The sequence below is a fragment of the Halichoerus grypus genome, chromosome 11 (assembly GCF_964656455.1).
Source record: "Halichoerus grypus chromosome 11, mHalGry1.hap1.1, whole genome shotgun sequence".
NCBI lineage: Eukaryota > Metazoa > Chordata > Mammalia > Carnivora > Phocidae > Halichoerus > Halichoerus grypus.
Genome location: NC_135722.1, coordinates 25109506 through 25125049, shown reverse-complemented (window position 1 = coordinate 25125049; position 15544 = coordinate 25109506). Strand labels below are relative to the sequence as shown.

Below are 15544 nucleotides of genomic sequence, written 5' to 3'. Positions count from 1 at the left end.
TAGAATTGAATAAAGTCGTAGTCAATAAAGGAAAGACACTCCAAGAATCTTAAAACCTTGAAGGAATAGTGAAATAGAGTTGTGTAATGGGAATATAGTCTGTACTGGAATGGAAGAGACAAAACAGATCCCAGATCCCAGCTCTACCACTAACCACCATGTGACCTTGCAGCAGGCAGTTAACATCTCAGGGCTCAGTTTATATGTGTCTGTAGATTGAAGGAGCAGGGCTAGAACTTTCAGTTGCTCCCAAGAGTTCTGTGATTCAGTGTCTGAATTGAGCCCAAGCCCAAATGAAACTCTCAGATTTGAAATGTATCTTTGGGTCTCATCTTCTATGGGGGCCAGATCAAACCTGTATAAATATATTTGTACCAGTAAGCACTGGAAGATTTTAAAGATCAGATCACTTGAAGTGTTAAAGAAAACTTGAGATCTCTTCATTAAAACTCAGAGTGAGACCGCCCATGAGAGCATTTGGAAGGTGGCATTATTCTCTAAGAATCTGAGTCCTGCTTATAGCTAAATAGACGTTAAAAATAATATGTACATGACCTGCATATATATTGTGTGTGTATATACACGTATATGTGATTGCCACTTGAATTATATCTTATTACATTGACTGCTTGTAGACTTAATTCATTTTTCCTCTCCCTAAGTGAATCTCTATGGTTTTCTTTTGAAGGTGGTGCTCCAAATTACTACCCCAATAGCTTTAGTGCTCCGGAACAGCAACCTTATGCCATGGAACACAGCAGCCGGTGTTCTCCCGATGTGCAACGCTTCAACAGTGCCGACGAAGATAATGTCACTCAGGTACCAGCTTCTTGGTTTGCCATGGGAGTCACTTGATCAGCTTCCTTGTTGATGTCTACATATTTCCCCCTGTCCCCCCCCCCCCTTATTTTAAGATTTTATTTAGAGAGAAAGAGCGTGCATGAGTGGGGCAAGGGGCAGAGGGAGATGGAGAGAGAGAATCTCAAGCAGACTCCACACCGAGCGTGGAGCCTGATGCGGGGCTTGATCTCACAGCCCTGAGATCATGACCTGAGCTGAAATCAAGAGGCAGACACTTAACTGATTGAGCCACCCAGGCCACCCTATTTTCCCCCTCTTAAAGTGTCTAGTATATCTTATATTGAATTCATGGAAGACATCTCTAATCATAAATCAGTCCCTTTATTAGATGGAGTTGAAGTGTTGTGTTACTATGCTCTTTTGGTACAAGGTATGGGGACTCAATTCAGTTCCCCTAAATTTTATTGAAGAGATTATAGGTGGGGGCCACTGGGGAAACAGGGACGCATAGAAATGTAAGAAATGCTCAAATAAAGCTTAAGTACAATCGCATCTGAGAAGCTAGGCAGGACAGCCCAGATTTAAGGGACTAGAATAGCATTCACAATAGCACTAGGAGCTTCAGTAGCAAGAGTGTAGGGTAGGGCCCACTGTTCACAGGACTCCGCTGCTCTCTAACTGTCGGCTTCTGTTTTTCACTACCTGTTGCTTATTCTTACCGTGTTCTCCTGACTTCCACCTCATAGCTTCTGTTTTAACGTTGCTGTGGCTTTGCTGTGACCTTGGCCTAACTCTTCTTTATAGCTTCTTTCTCCATATATTACTTTTTTGGGGGGATCCTTTTCCACTCTCTCTCTCTCTCTCTCTGTCTCAGTACTTCTCTATCAGATTCTGGAGAGAGGGAGTCGAATTGATTTGACTGATCTTTTCACTCTAGGCTGCATCACTGACCTTTGGCCAGTCTGTGGTTAACTGCCCTGGGTCAAGTGCCCACCCTCTTTCCAATCACCTATGGCTGTCCGAGCGCTGTTCTCCCAGGGGTTGCACTGAAAGAGACCCTTTGACTTTGAAGAGCAGCCTCCTCATTAATGTGTCCAGTGCAACTTAGACCTCACACAAGAGAAGAAGGAAATTAAAGTCTAGTTGTGTTAGAGTTCGGTTTGGGCGGTTAGTGTTAAACTTAGTATTTAAATTAGAATAGGAACTATATCTAGTTTCTCAATTTATAAATGTGGGTTCTAAGTAAAAGATGTTTAAATACATGAATTAATTCACTGTGAAGATATCTTTATTTGAAAGGGATGCATACATAGATATGTGTATATAAAAAAGAAATTACTTTATAGTAGGATGTAAACCATATCTAGATGAAATTAAACATCTTCTAAAAGCCTTTTGTAGTTAACTGCATTATTCTTGGTGATGCGGATGATACCAAGTATATTATAATACAATCCCTGCCTCTCAAAGAATTTTGCCTGCATGAGGCCTATTCCGGTGTTAAACTAGCTAATACTACCTCTGCAAAAATTAATTTAGAGAATACGTGGCTTACAGAGTAAGAGAGTATATACACAGTTCATCTAACTAACAACTCATGTCCAGAATATGTAAAGAACTCCGACAGGGCAGTGAGAAAAAGACAAAGGAATAGAAGATGGGCAAAGACTTGAACAGGTACTTCACAAAAGAGGATATCCAAATGACTGAAAAATATACAGAAAAGTGGTTTATCTCCGTAGTCAGCAGGGATGTGCAAAATAAAACCACAAAGAGATAGCACTACATATGCACCAGAGTGTCTAGAATTAGAACGACCAGCCACGTCAAGTGTTGAGAGAACGAGAAACAACTCTAACTCTCCTGTGAATGTAAATTAGTTCAGCTGTTTTGGAGAACAGTGTCTCAGGATCCATTCAAGCTACACGTGTGTGTCTTTTGACCCTAGTAAAGTACACTGTTGTGTAGGAACCTAATAGAAATGTGTACATATGAGCACCAGAAGACACGCACAAGACTGTTCCTGTTACCCAGATGTTCAACAAGAGCTTGGATAAGCACATTTGGCAGAACACATTTAAAATATTAGAAATCAAAAGAATTGCCTTTGGGGAGGCAGTTGGAGAAAGGGGGATAATGACTGGGAGGAGGGACTCTGGTGGGGAGATTTCTGAGGTGTGAATGATGTTCCTTCTTCATCTGGGTGGTGGTTGTGTAGTGTGTTCACTGAAAAATCATTGAACCTTACACTTAGGGTTAGTACCCTTTACTGTAGGGCCGTTACACTTAAATTAAAAAGCTTACTAAAGAAAAAAAAAATCATTCAATTTGTATATAGTAGTAAAAATATCACGTTTCCTTTAAAAAGAATTTGGTCCTGCTATCAAAGGTCTATGGTTAGAGTGTCGGAGCTGATAAAGCCATTTGGAATCTTTATCTGGCTAATAAAATCGAATAGCCGTCCCGTGTGCGGGGTCCGTGTCCCCCTATAGTGAGCAGCTGAGTTGTGTGTACAGATGTTGGCTGCTAGCCAGGTGTAAGGACATGCAGGTCAGAGCACCCTGGAGACTTCTTCAGTTTGACTTCCAAGTCCTGCCTGCCTTCTGCCTGAGCAGCGTGACTGCTGACGCCAGGCTCAGATGGGTAAGGGTTCCATGCTATTTACGTTGCAGCTGTCTTGTCCACATGCTGAGATAGAGGTGCTGTTTACCTTTTGTGTTTGTACATGTGCTTTTTTTGTTAACCTCTTGGAGCTAGATTAACTAGATCTCTAGGAGAGCAAGTATTTCATACGGGTTTTATTGAGTGGTATGTTGATAAATATTAACAGTCACGTACAGAGGGGAAAAGCCCTGGTTTATAGTGTTTGTCAATTTTCTTTCTCTCTCTTTTTATTTTATTTATTTATTTATTTATTTAAGATTTTATTTCTTTATTTGACAGAGAGAGAGAGACAGCGAGAGCAGGAACACAAGCAGAGGGAGTGGGAGAGGGAGAAGCAGGCTTCCCGCGGAGCAGGGAGCCTGATGTGGGGCTCGATCCCAGGACCCTGGGATCATGACCTGAGCCGAAGGCAGACGCTTAACGACTGAGCCACCCAGGCGCCCCTCTCTTTTTTTTTTTTAGAGATTTAATTTATTTATCTGAGAGAGAGAGAGCATAAGCAGGGGGAGGGGCAGAGGGAGAAGCAGGCTCCTTGCTTAGTGGGGAGCTTGACAGGGGATTAATCCCAGGACCCTTGAGATCATGACCTGAGCCAAAGGCAGCGGCTTAACCAACTGAGCCACCCTGGCACCCTATAGTGTTTGTCAATTTTCCTGATGAAAATATTCCCTACAGCTGATTTCCAGCTAGCACCATGGTGTCACTGAATCTGTGGCTTTGGGACATGAGGTTCCATATCACACTATTACGTAGTATTTCTACTGTAGTGATACAGTAGACACAAATAACCTCAGGAACATAAGTAATATGTATTAATTGGGAAATCATACATTTTGAAGGTTTATTATTTTTGTTTGTAATATAATTTAATTGTAAGTTAATGTAATTGAAGTTTTAATAACAGCCGTGTTTAACAACTCACAAAATTCTTAAAAAGATGACAATCTGATCTCATGAGCAATTGGGCTCCAGCACACTGGTGAAATTGCAGGACCAGTTTCCTTTTAGTTTGATGGTAGATTGATGGGACGTAGGAGGCCTCACTTCTACTTGTCATACATGGGCATGCTAGATTAAAAAATTAAAAAAAAAAGTAGTTGAGCTAACAAACAAAATTAAATCTCTGGGTTCTAGAAATGGAATCACAATAGTGCATGAACATGGTGGGTAACCAGACCCTATTTACATCTTATTAAGATTTTATGACTCCAAGGGGCTTGGAGTTTAGGCTGCAGGCTCCATGTGTTGCAGAGAGCTAGAACTGGGCTCTTGACATATGACATAATGATGAGAGCCAGGTGCTGGCACTCCATGGGAAAAACTACCCACCAGACAGAGGCTGCAGCTTGCCAGCATGTGGGCCCTAGACTTCCTGAGAAATTGGGCGTCCCTTTCCTCTCCTCTTCTCCTCTCAGGTGAGGTCTCTGCATTCTTGTTCCACTTAGAACCTAGAAGTTCTGACCTGAGAAACAATGAGTCAGTGAACCTTTCTAGGCCTTTGCAGAGATGGTGAAAAAAATCACAAGACACCTTCACAATTTGGACTCAGGTGCTGTTTCTGCAGAAGATAACTCCTGTTGGAAATGAGTCCCAGGGAAGAATTACAATACATGTAGGGAAATCCAGTGCCCTGAGAAATTACACATGCAATAGATGGAAGAATCATGTACGTGACAGAATAATCTAAAAGGGCTTTAAAATAAGCATGTATACCGTATTCAAGGAGATAGAGAAAGGAATATGATCTATAAGATAAAAATAAGATATGGGAAAACAAAAACAAATAGATTTAAGAAAGAACCAAATAGATGTTTTTAGAAACAAAAAGTACGATCTTTCAAATAAAAATTCAACAGACACAGTGACTCAGTGGTTGGTTAAGCAATGTGTTAGGTACAGCTGAAGAGAGAATTAGGGAATTGGGGGATAGATCTGAGAAAATCCCCGTAATGCAGTACTGTGATTGGATTGTGTTCATGTCAAAAATTTGATTTTTTTGAACTTTAGTATCAAATGTAAATTTTGTTCAAATTTTAAAAATATGTTTTTATGGCTTGATATTTGATAACACACTTAAGAAAAGCTATGAACATTTTGACGTTTTATGAATTTGGTACTTTGGATAATTGGATATTTTTGGACTTTATAAACATTAGTAGAACAGGACATAGAATGGTGCCTGGTATATTATAGGGACTTTATAAATAAGTTCTGGTTGAATGAATGAATGAATGAAATGTTAGAATAAAATCATAGCTGTTACTTAGAAATGCTTGATTTTAGAAGTGAGCAAAGCCCTTAGGACTCATATACCTTACTTCTAAGCTCCTATTTTTCATTTTAATCTATTGATATTCATTTTAGAGGTAAGCTCAATCGTATAAATAAAGTATCACTACTAACATGTGTCTTCTCCAGGATTTTGCTTGGCTTCTGAAAAACTAAGGGTATATATTAATGAAGTAGGGTTTTTTCCTCTATGGTTCTGGATGAATTGAACAAAGGTTGTATTATGCGAAGTTTCCATTTGATGACAGCTTGCCCATTCTGGACTTGTCAGTAGCAAGGTGTGGTGGGATTCTTAATTGTAGGCTATACTGTGTTTTGTTTATAAGAGACATATAACTACAAAGGACATTACTAAGAAGCAGTTGTGAGCTATTATCAACTGAATTCTTCCTATTCCACAAAACAAAAAGGAACTCCACACAAATGACAGTTTTCACTAGAATTTTAAATTATCCTTAAATTCTAAACACTTTTTCTTTCATTCTTACACCAATGAGAAGCCTTGCTTTTTCATTTCAAAAGTGGAACATTGGGTGAGTTTTGTTCATGACAGACTGCTTATTTGACTCTCTGCACCATGCATTTTCCCTGAGCAGGTGCGGATGTTCTATACGAAGGTGCTGAGTGAAGAGGAGAGGAAACGCCTGTGCGAGAACATTGCTGGCCATCTGAAGGACGCACAACTTTTCATCCAGAAGAAAGCGGTGAGTGATACTTTGTAAGCTGACGGGTGACATCTGCTGGCCGGAGAAGAGAGTGCAGCTGTGTGAGAGACCCCTTAAAAGGAAGTGTTTCTATTCTATTAATCGAACTTAAAAAAATTAGTACAAATCCCCAACCCACCTCCGATTCTTTTCTCTGCATGTTTTATCTCCAGTGAATCTGGCGTATCCATTGATCCTTTAGCTCCTTGTCCAGTGTATAATAATTGAGTTGAATTCAGGGTGAATTCTGTTCTATGCTCTTCATTGACTGTGGCCAAATTCTGTGCCAGAGTCATGTCCAATATAAAAATGTGGGTCCTGCCACAATTTTGCTTTGACTTTAGAAGATAAGAAATATGGATTGCATTTTTGTGTTGTGAAGCCTGTCTAACCACTCGGTGTCATGACACCTGACCCTCCTTCAGAAGCAACTAGAAACTTGCACGCTCTCTGGGGAGAACTGAGCTGCTTCCAAAACTCAGGCTGAACTTCTGGGCTGAGGTGCCAGGGAATTTCTGATGGCAGCTCACTGTGCTGCGTGGAGCCTTCTCACTTGCAGTTTTTGGGCCTGCCACACGGGTCAGCTTCTTGGAAACTGAGACAACCCCACAGTTGCCTTGTGTCTTGGTTGGTGCTTCTCTGTTCAAAGGGGCTCTCTGGGATGTGTTCAAAGGCCTGGAGACAAGTACCAGCAGGCTGGGCGCTTTCTCTGTAGGCAAAGTTCTATGTCTTTAACTGTCTTTCACAAGTGTGTATATAAAAATAACCTTTTAAATTGCTGAGGCACTGTTTACACATCGCTGTCTGTAGCAGAGAGCTGGACGGTTGCTCTGTGAGGTAGGCGGGGGCAGGTTTTATCTCACTGATAAGAGCGAGTGGGACAGTATGTAAGTAGCACAACTGGGCTTGAACCCTTGGCCTTTGCTCACATGTGCTGAAGCTGTATGGCTTCCTGGGGGTTCACGATGCCCCCTTCCTGCTGTCCGCTCTGTATCAGCCCATGGTCAGGAGTTCCTGCTCCAAGTCTGTGGACTTGCCCAGCACGGGCCACTGTCTGTGTATCCCTGGCTTGAAACTCAGGCAGTGTCTGGGCCCATCTCGTTATACAAATCGCTGTGACTTGTTGAGTCACCCTGAGGTCGGCTCCTTACATGCACTAAGTGCCGCTCTCCTCATTCTCTGAGGTAGGTTTAATTATGTTGTTCATTTTATTGGGAGTGGACACTGAAGCTCAGAGGAATGACTTATCCAAGGTTGCTCAGCCAGTATGTGCCAAGGTTTTCCCCGGATCCCCCAAATCTTGCTCTGTGTTGTTAAACACTGTGTTGTTCTGCCTTCCTTCCTCCCCTACAGAGTAAACACCGTGCTGCACACGCCGGGGGCCGGCCTAGGAGGGGGGTAGGGTCATATTTACATTCTTTTCATTTGGTTTCAGGTCAAGAACTTCAGTGATGTCCATCCTGACTATGGGGCCCGCATTCAGGCTCTTTTGGACAAATACAACGCTGAGAAACCTAAGGTGAGCCCAGAGCAGCCTGGCTGTGGTAAAGGAAGGGTGTCCTGGATCAGACTGGATTGGATGGTTTGGTTTCCTTTTGTGATGATTCTTCTCAGGGACAACTATTAGATTTTTCAAGCTGTTCAGACACTCACTTGATAGGTAAAGAACTCACCTGCAAAGCACATCCTCTTCACTTTAGCTCTGGACCCCATAAGGTAGTGTAAGTAAATGCAATCCCCAATGGTTATTATCTTCATTTGAGCACAAATTAAAGCTAAGATGAATACCAAGTTGCTGCTGCTGAGCGAGTTAATTAACCTGCTGGTCTTGTTCTTTTAAAACAGAACGCGATTCACACCTTTATGCAGCATGGGTCTCACCTGGCTGCAAAAGAGAAAGCCAACCTGTGAGAGTCGGGGCCCTGGGCCCGCCCCGAGTTGCTCTCCGCCTGTGAAGCAAAGCGTGGTGTTCACACATGTACCCACTCTTCGCCGGGTAGAAGATTCTCCTGTGCTAGGTGCGCAAATGCAAGCTTATGTCTTTAAAAAATGATAATCCAGGTTTCTATAGCAAGTAATGTAGCAGTGGCTTTTAGTGCTATTTCCCTAGGGGAAAAAAGGGTAGGGCTTAACAATGATGTAAAAGAAAATGTATTTGCTTTTGACGGTTGGATTATTCACTTAAAATGACTAGAATGAAAGTTTCTGGCAGAAATATGATTGTATTTGATAAGAAAAAAATCTCGGTGAAATCAGTATGTTTACATATCATCTCATGGCCTTATTATATAAAAATATGGCTATAATTATATAAGAAAAAAAGATCATCTACTCAGAAATTTTAATTTTTCTCAGTTCCATATAGGAAAAACACATTTAATGCACTGAAAATAATTTCATTGACATCATAGCTTAATGCTTATTCCTGCCTGGAACTGATCAGATATTTTTAAATTTGGAATTACATCTATGCTAATATAGCATTGATTTTGCAACAGACTGATTTGTAATTGCTACATTTTTACAATAAAATAATCTATACATAAGAAGAATGGTATTTGATTTCTTTTGGCTCCATTATAACTTGGACTCTTAATCTAAATATCCTGTATTATCAGATGCTTACCCTTAAAACTGAAAATACCAATATCACAAGGATACTATATTATTTGTTTAAACCAGTAGCCTTTAGACACAGCTTTCTGAGACACTGCGGACCAGAACTTTTAATTCTATTGGGAAAATAGCAAATTTCCCAACTTTGAAAATTACTTAGATCTCTTGTCCATTAACTCACTTCCTTATCTGATTATGAATTTTTATTTAAGAACCTCCTGTTCTTTTCTTTCTTTTTTTCTTTAACTCATCTTTGCCTATCATGCTTAAAATCAAGTGGAATGCTCTAGAGGTGAGCTCTTGAGTACTGAATGAAACGTGCTTTCTTTGAAAATCCTTATTCCCTTCACCCCAGCTCTTCAAAACCAGTTTGTACTCACAGGAATTCCCTGAGATCTTGGGCTTCAGGAAACCATTGGACCCCTAGTAGATATAAACTTGCAGTCTTTTAGCTCAAACTTTTTTTTAACCCCCCTGCCAAATTCTCCTGCCTAAATCCTTCCTGTACTTGGCATGTGCTTGGAAACTGTTCTATTTATGAACATAGAAAGTAAAATTGTCCATTTGTGCCTAGTGGTGAATACTTTCAATATAGTGACTTCACTACAATTCTGGCTTTTTACAGTATTAAATATATAAGATAAACTCATAAAAATTAACATAATTTGACGATGGGGAAGGAGTTTATTTGAAAATTGGTTATAAGTACAAAGATGGAGTTTTTTTTTTTTTTTTTTTAAGATTTTATTTATTTATTTGACAGAGAGAGACACAGCGAGAGAGGGAACACAAGCAGGGGGAGTGGGAGAGAGAGAAGCAGGCCTCCCACAGAGCGGGGAGCCCGATGCGGGGCTCGATCCCAGGACCCTGAGATCATGGCCTGAGCCGAAGGCAGACGCTTAACGACTGAGCCACCCAGGCGCCCCAAAGATGGAGTTTTTGAGATAATTTTCTGCTTTGGTCTATTCTGTCGTCTAGAAATAAGTCACTAGGTAAAAATCACATGTATCTAACAAGTTTCCTGTATGTAAAGATCTGACACCTGGAAGTGTCTTCACTTTTACTCTGGAGACCTCTTTTTATAATTTTCAAAGATAAATATTGATAAGGTTAACTTCTTCAGTTAGGTTTTACTTCCTGGGAAGTAGTACTGAATTATATTCCTTTTAAGTGACATTAAGATACATCTTAAGAGTTTCTGAGCCAAATTTATAAGGAGAATAAAATTAGTAAGAGGTGGTATGTTACAGAGGCTTTAGAACCACAGAGACCAAGATTCAAATCCATGCTCTGCCGTTTTCCACCTGTGGATATTTGAGCGAGTTGCTTCACTCTCTGAGTATTAGTTCCCTCATCTCTAAATGGAACCAATAATTGTTCTATCTCCCTAGGGTTGTGTGATGATTATTCAGAATATTTGACCTTGACCACCACTTCTTTCCGGCTCAGCCACCCTGGGACCCCATCTTGGTCAGCTTTTGCTTTGTAACAAACCACCTCAAAACTAAGTGACTTCAAACAATAATCATGTATCACTCATGTATCCAAGTCAGCTAGGGATTGGCTGATCTAGGCTGGGCTCAGTTGTGGCAGCTTGTTGATGTGGCTCTGTGTCACACGTCTCTCATCCTTCTGGGATGCATGGTGATGGCTAGTCCATAGTGATGGCAGAAGTGCAAGAATGCAAGGAAAGGAAATCTATTCTTTTTCCTTTCTCTGGAAATTGAGATTGCAAAAGTGAAATCCCAATTGCACAAGTGTTTTTCAAGCCTTTGTTCATGTCATGCCCACTAATATTTCACTGGCCAAAGCAAGTCATATGGCTAAACCCAAAATCCAAGGGTGAGGAATTGTACTCCACCCATGGAGGTGACTCTGTGTGTGTGTGTGTGTGTGTGTGTGTGTGTGACTCTATCTGAACATTAATTTACCATAGACATCCCCTCCTACTAGTTCTTCGACACTACTAGAATTTCCAATAAGTTCTCAATGGTCTTCACCCTCTTTGTGTCCTTACTTCCCTTCTTACTTTGTTTACATTTTATCTAGTTCTAAATAATAACTACTCCAGAACCCAGCTTTGGTCAAGGACGCCTCTCAGTGACTCAGTTCTTGCCCTGGAAATGACCATGACCAAAGCAAACCACAGCCCTGTTGACTGGGCTTTTTTAAAATTTGACCACAAACCTCAAGCTAGCCCTCAGTCCTGCCTGGAAATCTGTTTTTCCCTCCTCGGAACCCTCCCACTTGGCTCCCCCTCTCCCTTCAGCTCCTTAATTCACCAAGGATAGAATAACTTTCTTATCTTTTCCTCCACCAGAGTCTTCCAGCTTGCCAGCATCACCATCCCCATGCTCTCCTTTCCTTCCTGTTGACAGAGATGAGCTCTGCTCCTGCTGAAGGCCAGATCTCGAATGCGCACTGGCCCCATGCCTTCCCTCCTGCTCTTGGTTCCCCCTGCCCTCTCCTACCTCATTCCTGTTAGCTTGCAAACCTGGTCTTCCAAGTCTCATCAAGTCCTCTCTTGCCCTCATAGGGCTCTCCTGTTATTGCCCCCTTTGTTGAAAAATATCTTAAAAGAATTTCCTTTACTTGCTATCCCTCCTGTCTTCTATCATCCCTTGAACCTACTACAGTCAGGCTGCCCTTGCCAAGGTCACCAGTGGCTTCCATGCTGCTAAAACCCAATGGTCCCATCCAGCAATGCCACTTCTGGGTGTATACCCAAAAGAAGTGCAAGCAGTGACTTGAAGGGATATGTATTCACCCGGTGTTCATAGCAACATTACTCTCAATGTCCAAAAGGTGGAAAAAACCCAAGTGTCCATTGATGAATGAATGAATAAACAAAATTTGGTATATCCAGACAATGGAATATTATTCAGACTTAAAAAGGAAGGAAATTCTAACACATGCTAGAACATGGATGACCCTTGAAGACATGACACAAGGGAAATAAGCCAGATGCAGATGGACAAATATAGTATTGTTCCACTTACATGAGGTCCCTATGCGGTTCCCAGGGCTGCGGGAGGGGGAAACAGATAGTTAGTGTTTAATGGTTACAGAGTTTCAGTTTGGCAACAGGAAAAAGTTCTGGAGATGGATGGTGGTAACGGTTGCACAACATTGTGAGTGTATTTAATGCCACTGAATTGTACACTTAAAAATGGTTAAAATAGGGGTGCCTGGGTGGCGCAGTTGGTTAAGAGACTGCCTCTTGGTTTCAGCTTGGGTCATGGTCTCAGGGTCATGAGATTGAACCCCATGTTGGGCTCCATGCTTAGCACGGAGTCTGCTTGAGACTCTCTCCCTCTCTCTCTGCCCCTCCCCTCTGTTCTCTCTAATAAATAAATACATCTTTAAAGAAAGGTTAAAATATTAAATTTTGTATTATATATATTTTAGCACAATAATGACAATAGTCATTCTTGACTCACGTGGTCTCTTAGCAGTGTTTGACACAGTGGATCATTGGAAACTTTTTTTTTTAAAAAAATAAGAGCTTTTTAGAGATATAATTTATATACCATAAAATTCAAACAATTAAAGTATACAATTCAGTGGTTTTTAGTATATACACAGAGTTGTATAATCGTCACAATCGATATTAGGACATTTTTGGCACCCCCTCACCCCCCAAAAACCCTGTACCATTAGCAATTACTCACCATTCCCCCATCCGAATCCTGCGCCAACCCTTGACCATCACCCATCTAGCTGCTGTGTTAGATATGCACATTTCACTTAAATGGAGTCCTACAGTGTATGGTCTTTTCGACTGGCTTCTTTCACTTAGCATAATGTTTTCAAGGTTCTTACATGTTGCGGCATGTGTTAGTACTTCATTTCCTCTTATTGCCAAATAATATTCCATTGTATAGATATGCTGTGTTTTATTTGCCCATTCATCAGTCGATAGACATGTGAATGTCTCCACTTGTTGGCTACTATGAATAATGCTGCTAGGACGTTCAGGTACATGTTTTTGTGTGGATACATGTTTTCATTTCTCATATTCTCACCTTAAAAGGCATTTCACTTAACTTCTGGCACACCACTGTCTAAAGATCAACTGGTATTTTATTAATATTATATTATATTATATTATTTATTTTTAAAGATTATTTATTTGAGAGGGAGTGTGTGCACAAGTGGGAGGGGCAGAGGAAGAGGAAGAGAGAAACTCAAGCAGACTCCGGGCTGAGCATGGAGCCAATGCGGGACTCGATCTCACAACCCTGAGATCATGACCTGAGCTGAAACCAAGAGTCAGACTCTCAATTGACTGCATCCTCCCGGGTGCCCCTCAGCTCCTGGTATTTTAAAATCGATTGCTTGCTCTTCTGAAAAGAGGACTAGATCTGGCTTTTAAGCTCTGGGAAGGATCTCCTTGTTCTTTTCAAATTCAGTGTCAGAATTTTGGTTTAAAAATACATTAATTTTATGTTTCCCTAATAAAGGAGTATCACTTTAACTTATCTACTAAGGAAATGAGTTTTAAGAACTTAGGACATGCTTTTCTCAGAGAAAAGTGGCCAAGCTACTTGGCCGTATCTTTGCCTCTTAGTTCGCGGTACCACAAAGCAAATGGCCAAATTTCACTTTAAATGAACTGATAAGACAAATTGAAGGCTTTAAAATCCTTATCAGAGCTTTTAAAGATGTGAAAGATTGGTAGAGGTGAACTCAAAAAGTTCTGTATACTTTTGAATTTTGGACAATTTTATTTTATTTTATTTTTTTAAATTTTTTTAAAGATTTTATTTATTTGACAGAGAGAGAGTGAGAGAGGGAACACAAGCAGGGGGAGTGGGAGAGGGAGAAGCAGGCTTCCTGCTGAGCAAGAAACCAGACGCGGGGCTCAATCCCAGGACCCCGGGATCATGACCTGAGCCGAAGGCAGACGCTTAACCATCTGAGCCACCCAGGCGCCCCAGGGTTAGAATTTTGGACAATTTTAAATAATCACATATGAATATACTGAAAGTTTTCTATGGAAAGCTCTATTGTAATCTTTTTTATAAAGGATATTATTCCCTCATTTCACTGTTTGATAAGTAAATTTTACATCATTTTAGGTTTTTGTTTTGCTTTGGTATCGTTTGCTTAAAGTGGGGTATTTTAAGCAGCTCTTTGTATTTTCCATTCTTCAATGAATTGTGTCATGAAGCTATATGTTTAAGTTCACATTTTAAAGAGTATAGTGGGTTGAATGACGTCCTCCAATAGGATAGGACCATGTCCCAACCTCCAGAACCTGTGAAGGTGACCTTATTTGGAAAAGAGCTTACAGATGTCATCAAGTGAAGGGTCTCAAGATACGATCATCCTGGATTATTCAGATGGTTTCTAAATCCAATGATGAGTATTCTTCTAAGAGACCAAAGGGGAGAAGGAGGGGCAGGTCACATGCAGATGGAGGCAGAGATTGGAATCTTGTAGCCATAAGCAAAGGAGGCCTGGAGCCACCAGAAGCTGAAGGAGGCGAGGAAGGATTCTCTCTGAGAGCCTAGGGAGGGGCATGATTTCAGACTTCCAGCCTCCAGAACTGGGAGAGAATGAATTTCTTTTGTTTTAAGCCTCTAAATTTGGTAATTTGTCATGGGCAGCACCAGGAACCTAATACAAAGGGTTGCTGATTTAATGGTTTTGTAAGGGGAAAACTTTTTTTTTTTTTTTAAGATTTTATTTATTTGACAGAGAGACACAGCGAGAGAGGGAACACAAGCAGGGGGAGTGGGAGAGGGAGAAGCAGGCTTCCCGCGGAGCAGGGAGCCCGATGCGGGGCTCGATCCCAGGACCCTGGGATCATGACCTGAGCCGAAGGCACACGCTTAACGACTGAGCCACCCAGGTGCCCCTGGGGGAAAACTTCTTGAGTGGCAGACGGATAAACTCTTTTTTCTGTGAATTGCTTGAGGCCCCTGTTACTCTTCCCCCCCACTTCCCTTCCCCCAGCTGCTCTGTCCCCACTTCATTCCCCTCCATCCCCCTGCCTCAACTTCTTGGTTCTGCTCCTTCCAAGCTCTGCCTGGAAGTTCCTAGTTACTTCCTGTTAGCACATTTCCAATTTTCTGGACAATCTCTTATTTTTATTTTTTTTAAAGATTTTATTTATTTGACAGAGACACAGCAAGAGAGGGAACCAGGGGGAGTGGGAGAGGGAGAAGCAGGCTTCCAGCTGAGCAGGAAGCCCGATGTGGGGCTCGATCCCAGGACCCTGGGATCATGACCTGAGCCGAAGGCAGACGCTTAACGACTGAGCCACCCAGGCACCCTGACAATCTCTTCTTTCAGTGGGACTGTGGGCTTTGATACTGTCCATTGACATGGTACTTACCTCTTTAGATGGCCAGGACGGGGTTCCCAAATTCAAAATGTACAAGCATTCTGGATGTATGAAAAAAACAAAAACAAAACAAACCACAATAATGCAAGAACAAAGCTGAATGTCTGGAAGGAGGTAT

General features: G+C 41.3%; 1 protein-coding gene across 1 annotated transcript in view; it reads left to right on the top strand.

Annotated features, from left to right (window-relative positions):
- Positions 1 to 9010, top strand: part of CAT (catalase) — a 37212-nt gene extending 28202 nt beyond the window's left edge. Inside the window, exons 10-13 of the mRNA XM_036107093.2 lie at positions 689 to 819; positions 6351 to 6458; positions 7894 to 7977; positions 8304 to 9010. Of these exons, the coding sequence (XP_035962986.1) occupies positions 689 to 819; positions 6351 to 6458; positions 7894 to 7977; positions 8304 to 8369 (389 nt within the window). The 3' untranslated portion in view covers positions 8370 to 9010. The remainder of the gene's footprint in view (positions 1 to 688; positions 820 to 6350; positions 6459 to 7893; positions 7978 to 8303) is intronic.
- Positions 9011 to 15544: the final 6534 nt, after the last annotated feature.